Genomic DNA, 20,747 nt, shown 5'->3' with positions numbered 1-20,747 from the left:
TCTACTATTTGAGAACCTAGCCTAATTGCTTTGCGGCCAATGCTTGAAAAGGTGGTCCATGTCTGAGTCCTAAAACAGCTTGGATTCCAAACCCAAGGACTGTCCATACCAACTTACCTGCAACCCATCAGAACTAAGAAGCCAGTTTTTAATGCATCAAAGCCAATGAGAAACAGCAAAATCTACAGCTTATGAATTTGTCAAGTATCTGAGCACTAGAGGGGATAGGTACGATTGGAAAAATGACACTTCTGGAATTTTCTCAGCATATTCTAAAATATAACATTATTTCTTTCATTCTTAAAATTATTTTAATAGTGAACTAATACTTTTTGTTATGGTGAGCAGTCAGATAAATTCCACTGACAACTAAATTGTAGTCTTTATTAAAGTTATTTTTACAAACTTATGTCTCCTAATATAAAAGGGCTGCTTTTTACTTTTAACATGTGCTTTGCAAATTTTTATCAGCAGGAGAAAGTGCTTCAGTTGAATAGATTTTAGTCTTCAAAAGCATGACTGCATCCTTCATGTCTAGTTTTTCCATCTCCCAATTATGGACCTTACCAAAGAAAGAGGAAAATAAATCAGTTTGCAGGAAGACGATGACATATAAAATAAAAGCTAGTTTGGAGATCCAAGGATATTAAATTAACATCAAGCCAACTGCTTATAATTATGCACATTTTAAGAGCTTAGTAAGACTATGTGCTAGGGTTGAAGAAAGCTCTTACAGTGAAAATGATAAAAACTTTAAAGGTCCTCTAAAGGGTACAAAAATTTCTTTCTTGGGATAATCTTCCTTCGTACATACATAATAGGCAATATGGAAAAAAAGTGTTAAAGAGTAGCCCATTAAAAGATATGGGCCTTCTGAACCTCAGTAATTTGATAATCTGGCGTGATCCATTTTTGGACACTCAAGTACCGTAATGAGGATGTGAACGTCTGCATTTCACAATATGTGCGGGACCAAATGAGTGGCCTTTAGATCCATCCCAACATTAACATAAATATAAATGTATTTGTAAGGTTCTTGTTCTATAGAGACATCTGGAGAGACTGTTTAAGAAAAGCTGTGATGCTCGGAATCATACGAAGCATAAGAGGGAAGAGGAAGAACCATCATCCTCTTAAAACCATCCAGTCTTTTCTAGTGCCAAACATCCTTTAACAGCCTCACCACGGCCCATGAGAGCAAAGCTTTAATTAACATCTCTCCTTCAAGATAACCTAGAAACTGAATATGGTTTCCCGTGTCTCAAATAAAAAAACATATTATCTACATTGTCCCATTTAACAAAAATGATTTTTTTTAGGGCCCCACCTGTGGCATATGAGGTTCCCAGGCTCGGGGTCAAATCAGAGCTATAGCTGCCAGCCTATGCCACAGCCACAGCCACATCAGATCTGAGCCCATCTGCAACCTACACCACAGCTCATGGCAATGCCAGATCCTTAACCCACTGAGTGAGGCCAGGGATCGAACCCACAACCTCATGGTTCCTAGTCAGACTCATTTCTGCTGTGCCACAACGGGAACTCCAACAAAAATGATTAAAGTTGACCAAATATAGCATTTATAAAACCCCTAGTAAATGACAGTAAATAGCTGAGCAGGAGCTAAATCATGTGCCAGAAGTGTGCTTTTTCAAAGAAAACAGTAACTGAAACACTTATGCCAATACTGCTGACAATTCTTCTAGTCCTAGTAACCAACTTTAATTATAACATTCCTGGCCGAACGGACATCAGTAACAACACTACTTCATTTGCATTTTTTCCTTACCAAGATCACACGAAAACCCATTGCTTTCAAATGCCGCATTTTCAAAGCAAGGTTTCCTTTGGGGTGGGTTGAATCCAAACAGTAAGCAGACTTAGGAATACATAGTATGGCTACTCTGAAAAGAAAAATACAAACTATGAGACTAGTTACTAATGAGATGACCATCTACAATCTTGCTGCATTCCTCCTCTTTGGAGATTTCAGAACTGAGCTCTCCACTGACCACATTCATCACCATTCCTCCTATGTCCGTCCTTCACTTCCTCGTAATTTGGCCTATGTAGATAATTCAGTATATGAAGGCTACTTAGGAATCAAAAGATTATAATAATGCTTTATTCAAACAGTTATCCTTTATTGATCTGTTAAGGATGACTACATTTTTTTTGTTTTTTGTTTGTTCTTTTTGCCTTTTCTAGGGCTGCTCCCGCGGCACATGGAGCTTCCCAGGCTAGGGGTCTAATCGGAGCTGTAGCCACCAGCCTACGCCAGAGCCGCAGCAACGAGGGATCTGAGCCATGTCTGCGACCTACACACAGCTCACGGCAATGTCGGATCCTCAACCCACCGAGCAAGGCCAGGGATTGAACCCATGACCTCATGGTTCCTAGCTGGATTTGTTAACCACTCAGCCACAACAGGAACTCCAAGGATGACTACTTTCTTGATGAGGAAAATTTTAAGGTACGAAAGCACCCATTTTAAGGCTCTTTCATGCAGTGTTAATCTCTGACCTAAATATAATTATTTATGCTACTAGAAGTATCAATGTAGAATACCCAGTGGTCAATGCTCTGCTTGTACATATTGTCTCCCTGAGAAAGAGGCATTTAAAACCCAGAAAGGGGAGACCAAATACAAAGAGGACACTTAAGAGATAGGCGAGACTGTTGAAAAGATAAAATCTCTATGTGTAACAAAAATGTGGAAGGTGTAATTTGTTTTTTCATTGTTCGTGACCTTTTGGAATGATTAAGTTCATTGGGGGACAGAAAAAAAGACATTTATATCCTTACTATCTTCTGTTACACTCTGGCTGTTATCTGAGATAAAGTAACAGAAATTTTTTATCTTTAAAGGAACATTCTGATTCCTCATCTCTTCTCAGTATTTTAGGCTGAGAGCTTCTGTATTACATTATTATGCCACAACAGCTGAATACCTGAAAAGGAAAAATGATCTTTCAACAAAGTCAGAGAGAAAGCCTTTTCGAGGGGAGATGGGTAACATGCGGGGGGGAGACAGCAGTTGACAAAGATGGCCAGGAACAAGCTGGACGGACTGAGAAAGGAGAGAAAGTGACAGAGCTGTGTGTGAATGGAGAGGAATGGGCCGATAGGAGTTTGGATCCCAAGATTTTTTTTCTGTATCTGCCTCTACCATAGTTATGTGCATGTCCTACAAAGCAGTAGGGGACACAAGTCTCTCGGGGTCGGTATCTGTGTCTGACGCATCCCTGCCTGCCCCACAGGCCCCAGCACAGCCTTTCCACAAAGGCTGACTGAACACAGGGTGTGTGTAACACGACCTGACCCATCTGTTTACAAGGCAGAACATTCTCTCAGGGTGTAGCATCAATTTCTCCAGAGACCCCTTTTGTAGTGTGTGAGTCGAGGAAACTACTTCTAATTAACTTCAATATGGTTTGACCCATATACAGACAGCTTAATTAAAAAGCTAAAGTTTCTCTAACTTTAGAAAGGTTTGATGATGGAGCAAAATATTTATCAAGTATTTGATTTCAGTAGAAGCCTTAATTCTTGATGATCACTAATGCATTATCTTGTCAAAAGATGGCACTGCACTGATGGTTTCAATTATATTAACATGGTTTTATTGAATTGTTCAGCTTGAAAACCTGATTTTTTTTCTTTGGCTGTGCCCACAGCATGCAAAGTTCCTAAGCCAGGGATTGAACCTGTGCCACGGCTGTAACCTGAGCCGCAGCAGGGAAGACACCAGATCCTAAACCTGCTATGCCACCAGGCAACTCCAAAAACCTAGTTTTTAAAAACTGCCTGTTTGATTAAATGGCCAACTCCAATCCATTATCTTCAAGCACAGTGCCTACATTTATACCTAAGGAGGAGATCAATGGATGAGAAGTCTCTCCGTGCATTACAAGCGCCATACAAATGTAAGATCTTAGTATTGTTACTACTATTTATTATTATTATTATTTTTTTTTTGTCTTTTCTAGGGCTGCTCCCGCGGCATATGGAGGTTCCCAGGCTAGGGGTCGAATCAGAGCCCTAGATACCGGCCTACGTCAGAGCCACAGCAACGCGGGATCTGAGCCGTGTCTGCGACCTACACCACAGCTCATGGCAACGCCGGATCCTTAACCTACTGAGCGAGGCCAGGACTGAACATGCAACCTCATGGTTCCTAGTCGGATTCGTTAACCACTGAGCCACGATGGAAAAACTCCTGTTACTGCTATTTAATGTGAAGTCTTTGAGATTAAGATTCAGATTTAGAAAGTTCAGCAATGAGTACATGTAACTACCTCTGAATATCTGTATCAGAAGTTACCACGTCCACCTCAGAAAATGGAAGCACTTGGCTCCTGTTAGTATCCATTCTGATTTCAAAATCTGAAAGAAAAGAACTTATATTAATCTCAAACATTGTGATTCAAAGAACTGATATTAATTTCTCAAACAAAGTGATTTTTTTTTTCTGTCTTTTTGCCATTTCTTGGGCCGCTCTCACGGCATATGGAGGTTCCCAGGCTAGGGGTCCAATCGGAGCTGTAGCCTCCGGCCTACGCCAGAGCCACAGCAACGCGGGATCCGAGCCGCATCTGCGACCTACACCACAGCTCACGGCAACGCCGGATCGTTAACCCACTGAGCAAGGGCAGGGATCGAACCTGCAACCTCATGGTTCCTAGTCGGATTCGTTAACCACTGCGCCACGACGGGAACTCCCAAAGTGATTTTTTGTTTCAAAATGTGTAACACTACTACCAATACTGATAATGGCAGCATCTAAGTTATACTGAACTTACCATGTGCCAGATACTAGTATGGATTTTAGATGTATAATCTCATTTATTCATCACAGGACCTCTATGAGGGGGGCAGTATTATTACTGCCATTTTACAGAAAAGGAAAGAGGCAGCAGGTACCTAAAGCACAGCACTAATAAGCAGCAGAGCAAAAAGCCACAGCCAGGCAGTCCAGCTCCAAAGCCAACGCTGCACTACACTAAACTGCCACAGGAAACTCCTAGTCTTTCGTCAGGCATAAAGAAAAATAAAACAGAACAGAGGAAATCATATAAAGTCCCATACCGATATAATAATTATGTGGCAACTGTACACTTCTGGAGAAGCATCCTTCTCCCAGGAGGCTACTCAGCACCTTGGCAACCTTTGTATTAGGGCACAGCACTGTGGATGGCGGCTCTGGCAGCACTAGGTCTATGTTCTTGGGATAAGGAGCATCATCAAGTTTTAGACAAGAAGTCACCATAGAAAGCTTGAGAACATGCTTCTCCACGTCACCTAAAAAAGGAAGACCGAAAGAAAATCTATAGTTAAGAAAAAATATGAATGACCCATTTAAGAAACTGTATGAATGCACCTATAATTCCAATTCCCTATTTTCTCACCAGGAGGAATCTGAGTCGCCCTGGCTCCCACAGTGTGTAGGTCAATGCCCTGGACCTGATCATGTTTTAAGGCTGAAAATACCTTTCAAGGTGCTTGAGCCTAAACTCACCATTGAACAGATGAGGAAATGCCCGGGACTGTTAAAATGCCTCCTGATTAAATAAAGCTAGGTTGGGACTGGAATCCAGGTCTTCTGGGTTCAAGGCTGTTTCCCCTACATTGTTCTCCTTTAAAAGTCAGCACACGGTGTTCCTTCTCCACACTTCAACTTTGGAATTCCATAACGTTGTGGGTTTTTTTGTTTGTTTTTTTGTTTTTTTGAAAAAAGGATTTAAAATACTGGGAGTTCCCGTCGTGGCTCAGTGGTTAACGAATCCGACTAGGAACCATGAGGTTGCATGTTCGATCCCTGGCCTTGCTCAGTGGGTTAAGAATCTGGCATTGCCATGAGCTGTGGTGTAGGTCGCAGACGCGGCTCAGATCCCGAGTTGCTGTGGCTCTAGTGTAGGCCAGTGGCTAGGGCTCCGATTAGACTCCTAGCCTGGGAACTTCTATATGCCGAGGGAGCAGCCCTAGAAATGGCAAAAAGACAGAAAAAAAAAAAAAAAAGGATTTAAAATACTCTATTCCCAGATACATCTTCAAATTCTGTACATCTTGCCTGATAACTGCTTTTCCTTGTTTAACAGTAAAGACCAAATGTCAACAATTAATTGGGTTCCAAGAGGAAACTTGGAACTTTGGTAACTGTTTGTTTGTCTTTTTGCCATTTCTAGGGCTGCTCCCGCGGCATATGGAGGTTCCCAGGCTAGGGGTCTAATCAGAGCTGTAGCTGCCGGCCTACGCCAGAGCCACAGCAACACAGGATCTGAGCCGCAACTTCAACCTACACCACAGCTCACGGCAACACCGGTTCCTTAACCCACTGAGCAAGGCCAGGGATTGAACCCACAACCTCATGGCTCCTAGTCAGATTCGTTAGCTACTGAGCCACGACAGGAACTCCACTATTTGGTTCCTTGATCTAAGGATTGTGCCCTCATCACAGTTCATGGGTGACAAAATATTTATAATTACAAAAGTTGACTGAACTTGGCTTCAAATGTGACATGTAAGGATCAGAAGTACAAATACCTCTGATCAAGGCGTAAACTTGAACCTTTGTATAGATGCCTAAAGTGTGAAAAAAAAAAAAAAGAACAGTGATGATGTGCTGCTTATTCTTGCCTTCTATGTGCAGGATCTGTCATGACAGGAGGCTCCCGGGCTTGCTGGTTTGAAGTGCTGCCCCTTGACGTCACCATCACTGGTCCTTCCATCAAGAGCACCTGTCCACATGGCTTAACTAACCAGCTGCAACTGAAACCCCATTCAGAATCACTAGGTACCGCCTTATTTCAGTCTCCACCCTGCGCTGAGATTCTACCTGAGGTCAGCAGATCACTGATGGTGTCCTTTTGGAAAAGCTGATTAATAAGGGCCAGGGGAAAATGGTTCAACAAGCAAAACGAACACACAACGTTCAACAGGTTTTCTGAAGAAATGTGGTGAAGACTGCCCGTCAGAGCACTTGCCATAATTTCTAGGAACCTACGGGGAAAGAAAGAATATCAGCTTTAAAATATGAATAAAGACAAAGTCACAGCCGAGCTAGTGAGATGTCACAGAACCAATGGCTTTAAGGGGATAAAACAATGGCTTTAAGTGTATAAGCCAATCAGGCTTGCAATAAGCACTCACACATCTTTCAAGTCAGGGGGGCTATCTCATAATAAATACATTCTCAATCAATGTTAGCTACTGCTCTGTGTCTTGCACAGGGCAAACGTTTTTAGGCTTTAACACATTTAATTCCTATCCAAACTCTACGGGATGGGTATCACTATTATCTTCACAATAAAGATGAGTAAATAGGCTTGGCGAGGTCAGGTAGCTTGTCCACGAACACACACGAAGGAAGCAACAGAGACAACACTAGAATCCAAGTTGTCAGGGTCCAGAGCCTTTTAACCATTGTACTAGATTTTTATGAGTAAGTCTGTAAGGCCTAGAATACCAATGTAGTTTTAAAACCAATTAAAATTCTCTAGCTATTAATACTGAGTTAAATGAACTGCAAGCCTAATCCTACCACCCAGAGCTAATGATATGCAGAATAGAACAAAGCAGTGAAGCAGAGATGAAAAGGAGAGATCAAAATTAGGTGAGGTCACCTGCCCAGAGTGACACTGCTAAGAAAGGCACAGATATACTTTAAGCCCAGGTCAGACTGACTCTGAAGGCATAAGCTATATAACATTATATAAGAAAAAAGGAGGTATATGCAAAGTCCTGTTGATAGTATACAGGCAAGAAAGTAGATAAGTAGCTTTGGGGATAAGAATTTCAGTAAGTGGAAAAGATGGCAAAGGGGAAACTGAAACTTAGTAAAGAAGTGGAGCGCAGAAAGGGCATGCTCTTCTGCTGTAGTAAGTAACTAGTGAGGCTGGGGCACAGGCAGGGTCTCACAGCAGCACGGTGAGTATGCCCTGAAGCAAGCCCTTTGTGATGATGAGCCACGAAGGGAAATGTTTGAGATCAACTGAGAGGTCCCGTGGGGAGCAGATGGGTGAGCAGAGTCACAGCAAGATAGGAAGAATGGTGCAGGTCCTAGAGGCAAGAGTGAGGCAACATTTATTAAAGGGAGAACCAAGGGAATCTGCAGGATGCAGCAAGAAAGGGTGGGGCTGCAGAGGACGGATCTGGAGCCCGGGTGGTAATGGCCTCTGCGGTCTCCTCTCATCCCTCTCCTTATGCTGTAGCTCATGCTTCAGCAACACCAAATATGTGTCATTACCTGCACATGCTCTGCTGCTTCTTTCCTCTAGGACTTGAGCATGGAGTCCCTTCTACTCAGAGTGGTTTTGCCATGGTTAACTCCTATCTATCCATCTTTTTTCTTTTTCTTTCTTTCTTTCTTTTTTTTTTTTTTTGGTCTTTTCAGGGCTGCACCATGGCATATGGAGGTTCCCAGGCTAGGGGTCTAGTTGGAGCAGTCGCTGCTGGCCTATACCACAGCCACACAGGATCCAAGCCATGTCTGCGACCTATACCACAGCTCACAGCAACTCTGGATCCTTAACCCACTGAGCGAGGCCAGGGATCGAACCTGAAACCTCATGGTTCCTAGTCAGACTCGTTTCTGCTGCGCCACGACGGGAACTCCTCTATCCATCTTTTAAGATCTGCTCCAGGCAGGCAGGATGATAGGCATCCACCCTGACCCTCTGCTTCGCCACGCTAGCATCCTGGCACATCCCTCCTCTGTTCTCATACATCCTGTATAAAACTCTATCTCTTCAATGTTCATGCTATATTTAATTGCCAATTTATGTCTACCTTACCCATTACATAGAATCCTCCGGCAAAAAGGACTATGTCTTACTCATTTTTGTTCTAAGTACCCAAGTGCCTGGTACACGTTTTCTGACTAAATGTACAAATAAACTCAGATGAGGAGGAGAATGTGAGTGGAAAAGGAAAAGTCAAGAATTATGAGCTAAATCTCACCAAGCTGTATACACTAAACATGCACACGTTAATCACACCTCAATAAAGTGGTTTATAAAAGATCATTTGGTATGGTGTTTGGTAAATAGTAAATAACTGACAAAAACAAAACAAAACAAAAAAACAAGAATGAACTGATCTTCAGAATTATTGAACTTGGAGACACAGGTGGGCTCTACAGTGACCACATGCAACCCGAGGGAGCACGGGACTTCAGGAGCACACCCGCGACCAGAGGAGCAGTCTGGGATCATCTATAGCGTGGCAAGTACAGATCAAGAAGAGAAGAAACCAAAGGGCTGAAATGACAGAGCTGCAGTGTTACGTGTTTTCTTCCGAGAGTTTCAAATACAGGAAGACACTTCAGATTTAACAGACTCTCTCTCCCAGAGGCCATAACAGAAATAAAATGAATAGAGTATAGCACGTGGATATACAATGTGCTAAGCCACATTTTCTACCACTCTCCTACCGAATCCATCTGGTCTAGTCAACTCGCTTCCCAAATGCTCTGAGTTATCCTGCTTCTAAAACCTTAGCTGTTCCAGCCTAAGAGGCCACCTCCTTTCTCCCTCCTCCAGAAAACATTCATTTGGTACCTACCAATCACTGACCCTCTCAATGTACAAGACTTTCCTCCTCAACTGGACTACGGGAGAAAGACAGCATCAACTTCTTTCTATAGTCCTCAAAACACCAGATTTAGGAAACTGCACATTCATGGGCATGCAGGAAATTCTAACTGATTAAGCTCGATCTATCAGCCATACTCTCACTGCCCCCAGTTCTCCAAAGGAGAAATGTTGAGGCGGGAGGATCACAGTTTCTCGGTCTCGGCCCTCCTGTCATTCTGGGCTGGATAATCCTGTCGCAGGGCTGTCCTGTGCAGAGGAGGACATTAGCAGCTTCCCCAGCCTCTATCCACTAAAGGACAACAGTACCACCTCCCTTCCACCCTCCCACCCCCCCACATAAAAACTAAGGTCCCCAGCTATTGCCAAGTATCCCTTAGGAGGCAAAATCACTGCCAGTTGAGAACCAATGAGTTAGAGAAAAGCAGAGCAGACAAAAGTACAACAGTCATGGTTCTGCCTCTGTGTGATTTGCTCCTGGTATATTTTATTGAATGTCCTAACCTTTGTGTAACTAGTTAGTGTTACCTCTGTTATCCCTCCTCTATTTCCAATATAACAATTTTACTGGATGAAGTTCTCTCTTGGGATGCTGATCTACTGTCAGCTGAAAAAACTCCCTAATCAGCCAGTGTTTGTTCTCCTAATTCTATGGAGTCCATGGGGCTGTTTCCAGAGCTTTAATTACTACTCAGCTTGATGGTATCTGTCAGGAAAGGGTGGGAGGCACATGGGAGTTTGCTTCATAATGAAACCAAGACAAGGAGGAGAGAAAGGCTGAATCTGAAGGATACTTCTCAACCTTTATTATATGTTTATTCTGTGCCAGGCTTGGTGCTAAATTTAGAATAACAGCAACATGGGTCTAACTCAAGAAAGCTTTCCAATTATGGAGCAGAGACAGGATTACTGACAAATAACTGCAGCTATGTGTCAAAGCTCCGCCAGAGATTTCTATAAGACTTGACAAGCACAGGGGACACTGTCTCTGATGGAGACAATACAGGAAGGCACAGGACACGCAGTAAGAACTGCGTTTCTCAGAGCAATGGAGAGCACAGTGAGCAGCTGCTTTTTAGCTGGCCCAGCACTGCTTTGATTTACCGCCCCAAAGAAATGGGCATGTAACCCAAACTCAATCAATCAGATCTTCTCTTTTGGATATCTGAATCTTGAGGGAAAAACACAGGGAGTAGAGGCTGGTGGAGTCAAGCCACTCGATGGCAAAAAGATAGCCCTGGTTTATTCCAAGGTCTCTGTAACCTATACTCTGATTCCCTTTTTTTTTTTTTTTTTTAAATCTAATAATTACTGTGTGTCAGGCATTGCTTTAAGAACCTGATATAGGTTAACTCACAGAATCCTAACAACCCAATCGGAGCCTCAGCCAACAGCCTAGGCCACAGCAATGCCAGATCTGAGCTGCATCCATGACCTACATGGCAGCTTGCAGAAACTCTGGATCCTTTAACTCACTGAGCAAGGCCAGGGATCTAACCTACATCCTCATGGATACTAGTCAGGTTCTTAACCTGCTGAGCCACAATGGGAACTCCGGAAATAACTATTTCTTTATTCTCGTTTTAGCAGATGAAGAAACTGAGGCACAGATAAGTAACTTGCCAAAACTTGAGTAGCTAATGATGGCACAGTTAGGATTCAAACCCAAGTAGGATGTCCCCAGAGTCTGGGCTTTTAATCAGTCTTCTAACAAATGACATGTTATATACACATTTTTGGTTTTTATTGAACCTTCACTGATCTGGGGAGGAAGGACAGATGTTCTGGATGGAAAGCAGAGGTCTGAAAGAGCATGGCATATCTGAGGGACTGCTGTATTTAACAGGAGAAATGTATGATTGTGGCTAAAATGAAAAGCACAGAAAGCAGTAGTTTGAGACCAGATGAACAGTTAGAGTCAAACTGAACTACAAACTCAGAAGCTGAGGGATTAAGCTAGGAAAGTTTGAAATGAAAACTCCTATGCTGAATTAACAAATATGTCATAAAGAACAAAGAAACAAGCAAGACAAAGAACAGCAAAGATAAAATAAAATTGTTTAACTTCATAAATAAGGAATATTATATTTTATTTCTTGACATGGATGATGGCCATGGATGGGTTCACTTGTAATAATTCACTGAGCTTATAATGATTTGTAATCTTTTCTATAAATATGATATGTAGCAATAAAAAAGTAAAAAAAAGAACAAGGACATACCTGTGGGTCTGGCATTTATAGACGTGATTGAGAGAAGAATACACATAAAGAATACAGACAAGGCTTTTCACGTTCAGGGAGCCAGATTCATCTGCTGCTTTCTTCATAAACAAGTCCATCAAACCAACAGGCCGAAAGCCAAAGCTTTCAAATAAAATGAGGAGAAAAAGAACCTAAAAAAAAGGAAAGAATTGAGGGAAAACTTCTTAAGAATTAGTTTGCTAACAGTAATTTTTTAGATCTCAAAAAATTTAAACAGCAATAGAACTGTCCTGATGGATCAAATATTTAAAAACAGCAATAGAACTGTCCTGATGGACCAAATATTTCCTTAAAAGGAATGATTATCTTTTCCTCACAGAATCTGTTCCAGTTATTTATTTATTTATTTATTTATTTAGGGCCACACCCACAACATATGGAGGTTCCCAGGCTAGGGGTCCAAGGGGCCCTACAGCTGTCGGCCTCCACCACAGCAACATCCTCTCTGAGCCTGAGCCGTGTCTGTGACCTATACCACAGCTTACGGCAACACTGGATCCTTAACCCACTGAGCGAGGCCAGGGATCGAACCCACAACCTCATGGTTCCTAGTCAGATTCGTTTCCACTGCGCCACGACAGAAACTCCTATTCCAGTTATTCTTGAATCAGGGTATCAAATTAATAAGCAACTTCTTTCGTAACCTGAGAACCAGAGTATATAACAGTTTCCATATTTCCATCTAATTTAAAAACAAATCTTTTCCTACATGCTTTTCATAAACAGCTCTGAAAATTACCTTTAAATCACCTTTTTTGAAGTATTTAAAAAATGACCAAATCAGTTTTGAACTGCTCCACTTCCAAACCTGGACATTTTCTAGATTCTAACAGATAAAAGACAATTCAAAAAACTCTATGTTCACAACTAATTCTAATAAATGGAAATAGAGCTGATTACAATGATTAAAATACATGTCCAGTTTACCTCTCATTCCCCTCTTAGTCCTTCTGAAAAGAAGTATTTTTCTTTCCAAAACTAATTTCTATAGTAAACTCAACATTCACCTTAATTTTCAAAGTGAACTAAACCAGTAATCTAACCTAGTTACCACTACTTCACTACAAAAAGAAGTTTTTACCAGCTGCTGCAGTTAACATTTTATTATTAACACAGCCCCTGAATTTAAAGGCTCTTATTATGGAAGAAACAAACAAACTTTCCATAAATAGAAAACAGACATGATCATTAAGTAATGATATTTTATTCTTCAAAAAGCATAAGCCTGTCACATTACCTATCTTTATTATTCTGAGTCTAACAAATGAAAACTGGGAAGAAAGAAATAATCCTTAGTATCCAATCAAAGTACCATACGACTTTTGAAAAACAAATAGAAAAGCAAACTTTGGACAATATTGTTTTTATTTCAGATAGAAAAATGGTCAAGACATTGAATAGTATATTATCAGATAACCCTCAGATAGAAATAATAAGCTAGTTTTTCAATTTAGCACTGAAATATTTTGGAATCTTAACTGCTTTAAACTGATAGAGAAATATTTAGAATGCTGAGGCTTATTCTTTTTTTTTTTTTTGTCTTTCAGGGCCGCACCTGAGGCATATGGAGGTTCCCAGGCGAGGGGTCTAATCAGAGCTATAGCTGCTGGCCTACGCCACAGCCACAGCAACGCCAGATCCTTAACCCACTGAGCAAGGCCAGGGATCGAACCTGAAACCTCATGGTTCCTAGTCAGATTTGTTTCCATTGTGCCACAATGCGAACTCCTCTAAGGCTTATTCTAAACTGTTAAGACACTTACTTGCGGAGTTTCCGTCATGGTGTAGCAGAAATGAATCCAACTAGGAACCATGAGGATGCAGGTTCGATCCCTGGCCTTGCTCAGTGGGTTAAGGATCCGGTGTTGCCATGAGCTGTAGTGTAGGTCACAGATGCATCTCGGATCCCAAGTTGCTGTGGCTATAGCGTAGGCTGGCAGCTATAGCCCTGATTCAACCCCTAGCCTGGGAACCTCCACATGCTGTGGGTGGGGCCTTAAAAAGACAACAACAACAACAACAACAACAAAAGACACTTACTTGCTTCAACTTCCAGATGTCAAAAGTTGTAGTCACATAATCTGCTATTCCCTTCAAAAGATCTATATTAAAGTATCGGAGGTCTCTGCAAGACTGCAATATGCTGATCAATATTTTAAAAGGACACCCATGGATATTACCTGTAAGAATGAGTTAGATAAACAAAAATTACCAGATGGTTTTGGTTGGAAGATTCAAGATACTACATACTCAATACTTTTGTTTCTTTGAGGGGAAAAAAAGCACTATATTTTGTTTAAAAAAAAAAAACTATAGGCAAAAATAAAATTTAGATCTAACCATATCACTAGATATTTTTCATATTTTAACAGCAGGGCTTTTAAAACAAAACAAATACAGTCCAGAACAGTACCTCAGATACTACAAATCATGTAAGAAAAATTCCCCTTACTTGTGACTGTCTTACTGCATTCGTTCAGAAGGATAATGGAACGGTGATTCATGGCAGCAAGTACCTTAAACATGTGCTGGCTATTCAAAACAGAAAACTGGTCTAATTCCTTCAAGGCTTTCATCTAAAGAAAATCAAACTTAAATTTATCATTTGTGGCAAAACATACTCCCATATTTAGATAAAAAGGATAAAGTTTGAGCAAAATGACTCCGACAAACAGACATGCAGATAAATATATGTAAATATATATTCGGATAAATACAAATTTATTTCTGTTATTTCACTTTAGCAAGGTTAAACCCAAAAGTACAACAATGTCCTCCTAATAAACTGACTTAAGGAGGTGATAGCAAGTCACAGGTATTTTTTTCAAATCTTACCCAAGAGAGAAAATTCAGGTGTTTACCTCCAATTTCCTTTTAAGACCAACTGGTGCATCTTTTCCAATACATTTCATTATAGTTTGTAATGTGAAGACACGTTCTATTTTCCAAACTTGCTGATCAACTAGCATCCTGTCATCAAACACAATAAATACTACAGTTCTAGGATCTTAAAACCAGAAACCATAAAAGTTATTTGGTACACCTCCTGTTTCTGGGCAAAGAATATGAAGCCCAAAGAAATGATCTATGTGCCCAAGAGAATGTAAATAGTGAAGTTCCAGGACCAGCCTAGTACCATCTCCCCTCCCATTATTCTGGTCTCTTTATGCATGAACAATTATCAGGAGATTGTACGAAGATATCCCAACGCACAGTCAATGAAAAAGGGGGTTAAGAATTATTCTCATCAACCTATGTTATCAGATTAGTTGCATCAGGTTTTTTTCTTTTTTTTTTTTTTTGTCTTTTTAGGGCTGTACTCATGGCATATGGAGAATCCCAGGCTAGGGGTTGAAGCGGAACTGTAGCTGCTGGCCTACACCACAGCCACTGCAATGACAGATCCAAGCTGCATCTGCAGCCTACACCACAGCTCACGGCAATGCCAGATCCCTAACCCACTGAGAGAGGCCAGGGATCGCACATGAATCATCATGGATACTAGTCAGATTCATTTCCACTGAGCCACGGCAGGAACTTCAGTTGCATCAAATTTAAAGGCTGTAAAATTCAATCTCCTTTTCAAGTTGGGCCAGTGTCTCGCGGCTTCCACATAGTGTCCAAAGGACCACTGTGAATTGAGTACATACCAATTCTCCCCCAGCCCACAACAGTCCTGTTTTAAGATAATTTTAATGTTACCCACACATTTTTATGGTGGATCCTGAAAGAAGCATTATTTTCAGCGTTATCTGATCCAGAGCCAGGATTAAAGTTTAATGAAGTATTCAAGACCATAACTACCAGCAAAGTCTTCCCAACACCCCAAAAGCAGCTCAAATTTCATGCTGCTGTTGTTATTGTTATTGTTTTGGCTGTAACTGTGGCACACGGAAGTTCTGGGGTCAGGGATTGAACCTAAGCCACAGGAGTGACAACCCCAGGTCCTTAGCATGCTGAGCCACCAGGGAACTCCCTCATTTGTTTTTTTTTTGGTTTTTTTTTTTTTGGTTTGAGATAAGAGAAATAGAGAAAGCTACTTCAAGAAAGCATAGAGAGGTCTCACCGAAATCCCGCTCGAAGAACATCCACATTCTTGCATGGCTCCATTGCCTCTAAGACAGTTGACAAAACTGAAAGACACTTCTCATCACACTCGTTGATACGTTCCTATTGAAATATAATTACAAAAACACTATAGACGATGAGCTCATAGCAGACTACCTCACCTAAGAAAAACCACTGAACTGATGCTTTCAACTAAAGGATTAAATATCAAACCATTAATTCATAGTCAGTCCAAAATAAACAGCATCTCTGGAAAACAAGATGTCATACATAAGTGAATTTTTCATATAATTGATACACATTCTTTTATGTATCAACACTTTTTTGCATTGGTCATTATCATTAAAAATCCATTTGATATTGATTACATTCCTCCACTTCTGAAGTAACTTTTATCAAACATTAATTTTACCCCTTCTTAAAGCCCAAAGCCATCCTGATGACAACAAGTGCAGTAATAGACCTACAGGACAATTTTCCCATACCTAAAGAATCTTGCATAGCTGTGCTTACAATTTCCCCATATCCTTTCCTGGGTATCAAATCACAGCCTCAGTTGTGGACCTCCTGATTCACATCTGCTGTCACATTGTACCACTGCTATCTGGATCTCAAGAGGAGCCCCAGGCTCCACAGACCCCTCTTTCACATCTCTTGAGTTAGGCTACTAATTTCGGTTTCAGAAATGGCACTGGGCCAAATTTAAAAAGTGAATAGTAACAACATAGCTTCCCTAGTGCCTTACGTGACTAGTCATAACTAGTCTATACACCACACAAAAGTACCTGTGATCACATCTGCAGGCAGGTAGGCTGAAAGGTGTATGCTCTTTTGCTAAAATTACATGACTAACAAGTCACATCAGATAATAAGAGATGGATACTGCTAAAAGGAAAAAAGATCTCATTCCCATGAGAGGTTCTCCACTAACAATTTACAGCATTCCATCAATATCTAGAAAAGACCATGCAGTTATGGATTTGAAGGGCAGATTCACTGATGACATATTTCAACCCTAGCTAAAATGTCTTTGCAACATTCCAACATGTTAGTGAGAAACAGCTACATCTACAGATAATCTGACCCCAAATATCCACTGTTCATACCTCACCAATGCATATGCTATGCTGATGTGAATACCCACCCAAAATTCACTTAAAGCATCACTGACTAGGTAGAATGCCTTACTGTAAACACTTTTCAATAACTATATAAGATATAATCTACCAAAAAACATAGGTATTCTGCAGTGTAAATACACACACAAAATACAAATTAGTTCCTGGCTGAAAATATATGGAAATCACAGTAATATAAAAAGTTAAAGTTAAAAATTCTTATATGCCTATGCATGAATTCTACAGTAGGATAGGATATATGTCAGATCATCCTCAGGAAACTACTGTCTTTTAAAAAATTATTTAATTACGATCACTGAGTTTAGAAGTTTGAAGAGTCCACTCTTAAAAGATAAATGAACTATTCTTTTCCTTGGCAAATCTGGCATCTATTCAGTGACATCAAACAGGTCAATGACTTTTTTGTTTGAAACTAAAAAGTCCGTTTTCATCCTTCTTCCAATTCCTTTTCCACTCACACAGCAATCTAAATACAAACTGGAGCATGTTGACCTCCGCTTAAATATTTCAATGGATCCTCACTGTCCACAGGACAGGATAAAACCAAACTCCTTAGCTAGGCCTAAAAAGCTCTTAATGATTCAGGCCCTTTTCCTCCAGCCTCATGCTTTGCTGCAATCCCCTAATTCCTCCTCCTTGAATACCACAGACACAATTTCCTCTCCACTCCTTCGAACCCACAACACCAAATTTCTTTACTTCCTGCCACACTACGCGACTTTCAGCTTCCCCAAGGTTTGTTCCAGGACGCTGAACATGCAATCTTCTCTGCCTGAAATACCATCCTTCATTATCAATCTTCTAACTGCTGGCCATTCCTTGGACTCAGCCTGGACATCATCTCCTACTGGGCTTGAATTTTGGATCTGCTATGACAAGGTATTTGGTCACCCACCCCAGCAAATATTCCTCAAGTACCTACAAACAGTGACATTAACAGATATGTGACCTTGGGCAAGTTACTTAACCTCTCTAAGCCTAGATTTCCTTATCAGTAAGTGAAAGTAACGATACCTATTTTTAAAAGATACACTGGGGAATTAAATGAGGCAATCCTCTTTTCAAACCCTGTACACATCACTGCTTCAAACAGTAATCCTGTATCCTCTTCCCCAGCACCTCTTCCCATCATGAAAGCCTTCTCCTGACTAGGTTTGAAGCCCCTGTTACACACTCTGTATATTTTTCATTCGGTGCACTGACAACTCTATGTGGCCATTGTTTTTCTTGTTTGTTTTTAGTTGTACAACGATCATCACAACCAAATTTTGTGGCCATTATTTTATAACTGTAATTACTCCGTATGTTCAGCATAATGCCTATAACAAGGTACATGTAGGATTCACTAAACAAATGTTGGTTATTTTTGCAATTACCTACAATATATCTGTCAGCCGCTCTAGATTATAAGGGCAGGAATCACGTCTTCTATATCTTTACATCCTAGTTAACAAGTGTAGTAACTGATACATAGTTAACAATCAATAAATATTTACTGCATGAATAAACAAATCCACTAGCTATAAGACTTCGGCTAAGTTGCTTAACACAAAATCCAGGTCCTGACCTGCAAAACTGAGGTAACATCAACCATAGGAAGCTAATGAGAAGATTAAATACAACTAAGGAAGTAAAAGGTATAGGTACTCAATACATATTACTTCCCTTCCCTTCCCCCTTCAACTACCTAAACTTTCCTTGTATATTTTATCTCTCTCCTCATTTTAGCTTATTCACTATTACTCAATTCTGGAGAAGAAAAATGGGGCAAGGTGTCATAAATTTCTAAAGCAACAGCAAGATCTAGCTAACTTAAGGTCTCTAAATGATATAATTTGTAGAAACAAATATACACTACCATTTCCCTAATAAGTTTCTTTGAAGTAGGCTACATATCTACTTCCTATCACTCTTTCAAGATATGCTAAAACAGGTATATCTTGATTTTACCTGGACCACCCTCAGCAAAGTCTGTACGAGTAGCGTGTTCTGAGGAATCCCGAGCTTCACTATAGCATGAAGACTGAACAGGAGGTCGTCGTAGCGCATGATCTTGGCTTCTCTCATAGCTTGTTCACACAGCTGGCTAAACGCAGGGTGGTTAAACATCAGTTGTTTCTCAAAGCGCTTCTGGTCACTGGACATCCTCTTGGCAACTAGCCACATGGCTGAGAAATAGTTACGACTAGGAAACGTAGGTGCTTTGGAAAATATATCTAACACATCACTCAGGGAATTACACTCCTGAGACAGTGTGCTACAGCTGATCCGGGCCGGTTTTGTTCCCTTGGTGAGAACATCCTCCTTGGAGGCCTCATGTTGAAAGTTTTTCTTCAATCCATTATCAGCAGCAAGAGGGTGATTTGAGTCAAAGGACAGTCTTCTAGAACAAAGTGGTCTGTCAACCGTAAAGACTGTTTCAGTGCTCATGCCCTTTGTTTGAAAGTCATCACCTCCAGATTTTAAAATTAAGGCATTCTGAAAGAGACATCTAATAGATGACTGCATTCTATTACCAAAGTTATTTAAAAGGCTTCTTTGGTTCCAGTTTAAATAAACAATTTGTCGTCTGCAAAATCCCAAAGGACACAGCCTCACAGTTCTGCCGGATGGAACTAAACTACTGAATTGTCTGAGGTTCCATAGAAAGGAACCTGTTCTGTTATTCATTTTGCTAGCCACCGAAACACTTTTAAATGGCTTTAAAGTTCTCAATATGACTCACATGTCGCTGTCACTTCTACTAAGGAAAGAGAGCACATGCCATCATTTCCTGTAGGGGAAAGCGTTAGGAGAGAAATAAGAATTAGAATAAAACTTCTACTTAAAAATACGAAATGCATTCAACAGAGACTAAAGTGGGAATCTAGGAAAATATTCAAGATTTACGTTAAAAGGGTGAAACCATTTATCAGTATGGGCTTCCATACTTCTACAACAGTGTGTACACACAGTCCATAAAGGAGCAGTTACTTTGGAAGTTGTTTTTGTGTAAACTAAGGTTTTGAAAAAAAAAAATGATGTGGGTTGCTAATGGAAAAGTTTTCCTACAAAGCTTCCTCTGCAGTAAGGGGTTTTATGTTACCACTGCCTTGGCGGTGTCTTCAATGAAAAGCGTTTAACATTGATGGCTACTTTTTAACACGAAGATTTAACAACGGCTGAACACGGACTATTAGGAATAAGGACTTGGACAAACAGAGCAGCTCAGGAGAGGAAGCAGCAAACTAGAGTGATGTCTACATATGGCTGGCGCTTGGGAGGGAGATACACCAGCTACTCTCACCAGGTCTCAGGACCCATGTCCGGAGTCCGTCCTTCCGGAGCTGCGCGTTCCAGTATTAACCCACCACCCGAGACTCACTTCTGGGGCAACTCCTGAGACCCTTCTCCAAAAGACAAGCGGTCTAGGGCGTACGGCCAACTGTTCCGCCTATACCAGTCCTCCACTCACCTTAGACTAGAACCCCGTGGTCTTACCAAGGCGCAGCCACGACCACTTCCCCGAGAGCTGAGAGTATCGCGAGATTTTACGGATCCTTCATAGGTCAAAAAGTGTAGGTTTGCGGCGCTTGGAAAGAATTACTTAGTTTCACGAAAAGAGTGATTGGTTTTTCTTAGCTGCAGGGATAGAAAGGGTGGAGACCACAGAACTTTTAATAGCAGTGTAAAACCCTGTAGCCTAA

The 20,747-nt window shown here is 40.9% G+C and overlaps 1 protein-coding gene across 2 annotated transcripts; it reads right to left on the bottom strand.

The window, feature by feature from the left end:
• Nucleotides 1-370: 370 nt before the first annotated feature.
• FASTKD2 (FAST kinase domains 2) lies at nucleotides 371-20,596 on the bottom strand. Of its 2 annotated transcripts, none has more exons than XM_047773333.1 (12): nucleotides 20,516-20,596; nucleotides 19,012-19,834; nucleotides 15,921-16,024; nucleotides 14,716-14,824; nucleotides 14,307-14,430; nucleotides 13,895-14,034; nucleotides 11,813-11,985; nucleotides 6,836-6,999; nucleotides 5,089-5,301; nucleotides 4,299-4,386; nucleotides 1,790-1,904; nucleotides 371-562 (listed from the first exon to the last, which is right to left on the bottom strand). In XM_047773333.1, the coding sequence occupies exons 2-12, from the start codon at nucleotides 19,729-19,731 to the stop codon at nucleotides 443-445; spliced, it is 2,070 nt and encodes a 689-aa protein (XP_047629289.1). In that variant the 5' UTR covers nucleotides 19,732-19,834; nucleotides 20,516-20,596; the 3' UTR covers nucleotides 371-442. The 2 variants fall into 2 exon arrangements, with proteins under 2 accessions (XP_047629289.1, XP_047629290.1); XM_047773334.1 differs by lacking the exon at nucleotides 20,516-20,596 and adding an exon at nucleotides 20,348-20,505.
• Between the last annotated feature and the right edge of the window lie 151 nt (nucleotides 20,597-20,747).

The sequence above is a fragment of the Phacochoerus africanus genome, chromosome 3 (genome assembly GCF_016906955.1).
Source record: "Phacochoerus africanus isolate WHEZ1 chromosome 3, ROS_Pafr_v1, whole genome shotgun sequence".
In the NCBI taxonomy this organism is placed as follows: domain Eukaryota; kingdom Metazoa; phylum Chordata; class Mammalia; order Artiodactyla; family Suidae; genus Phacochoerus; species Phacochoerus africanus.
The sequence above is the reverse complement of the archived record's forward strand: the minus strand, read 5'-3'. Positions and strand labels throughout refer to the sequence as shown.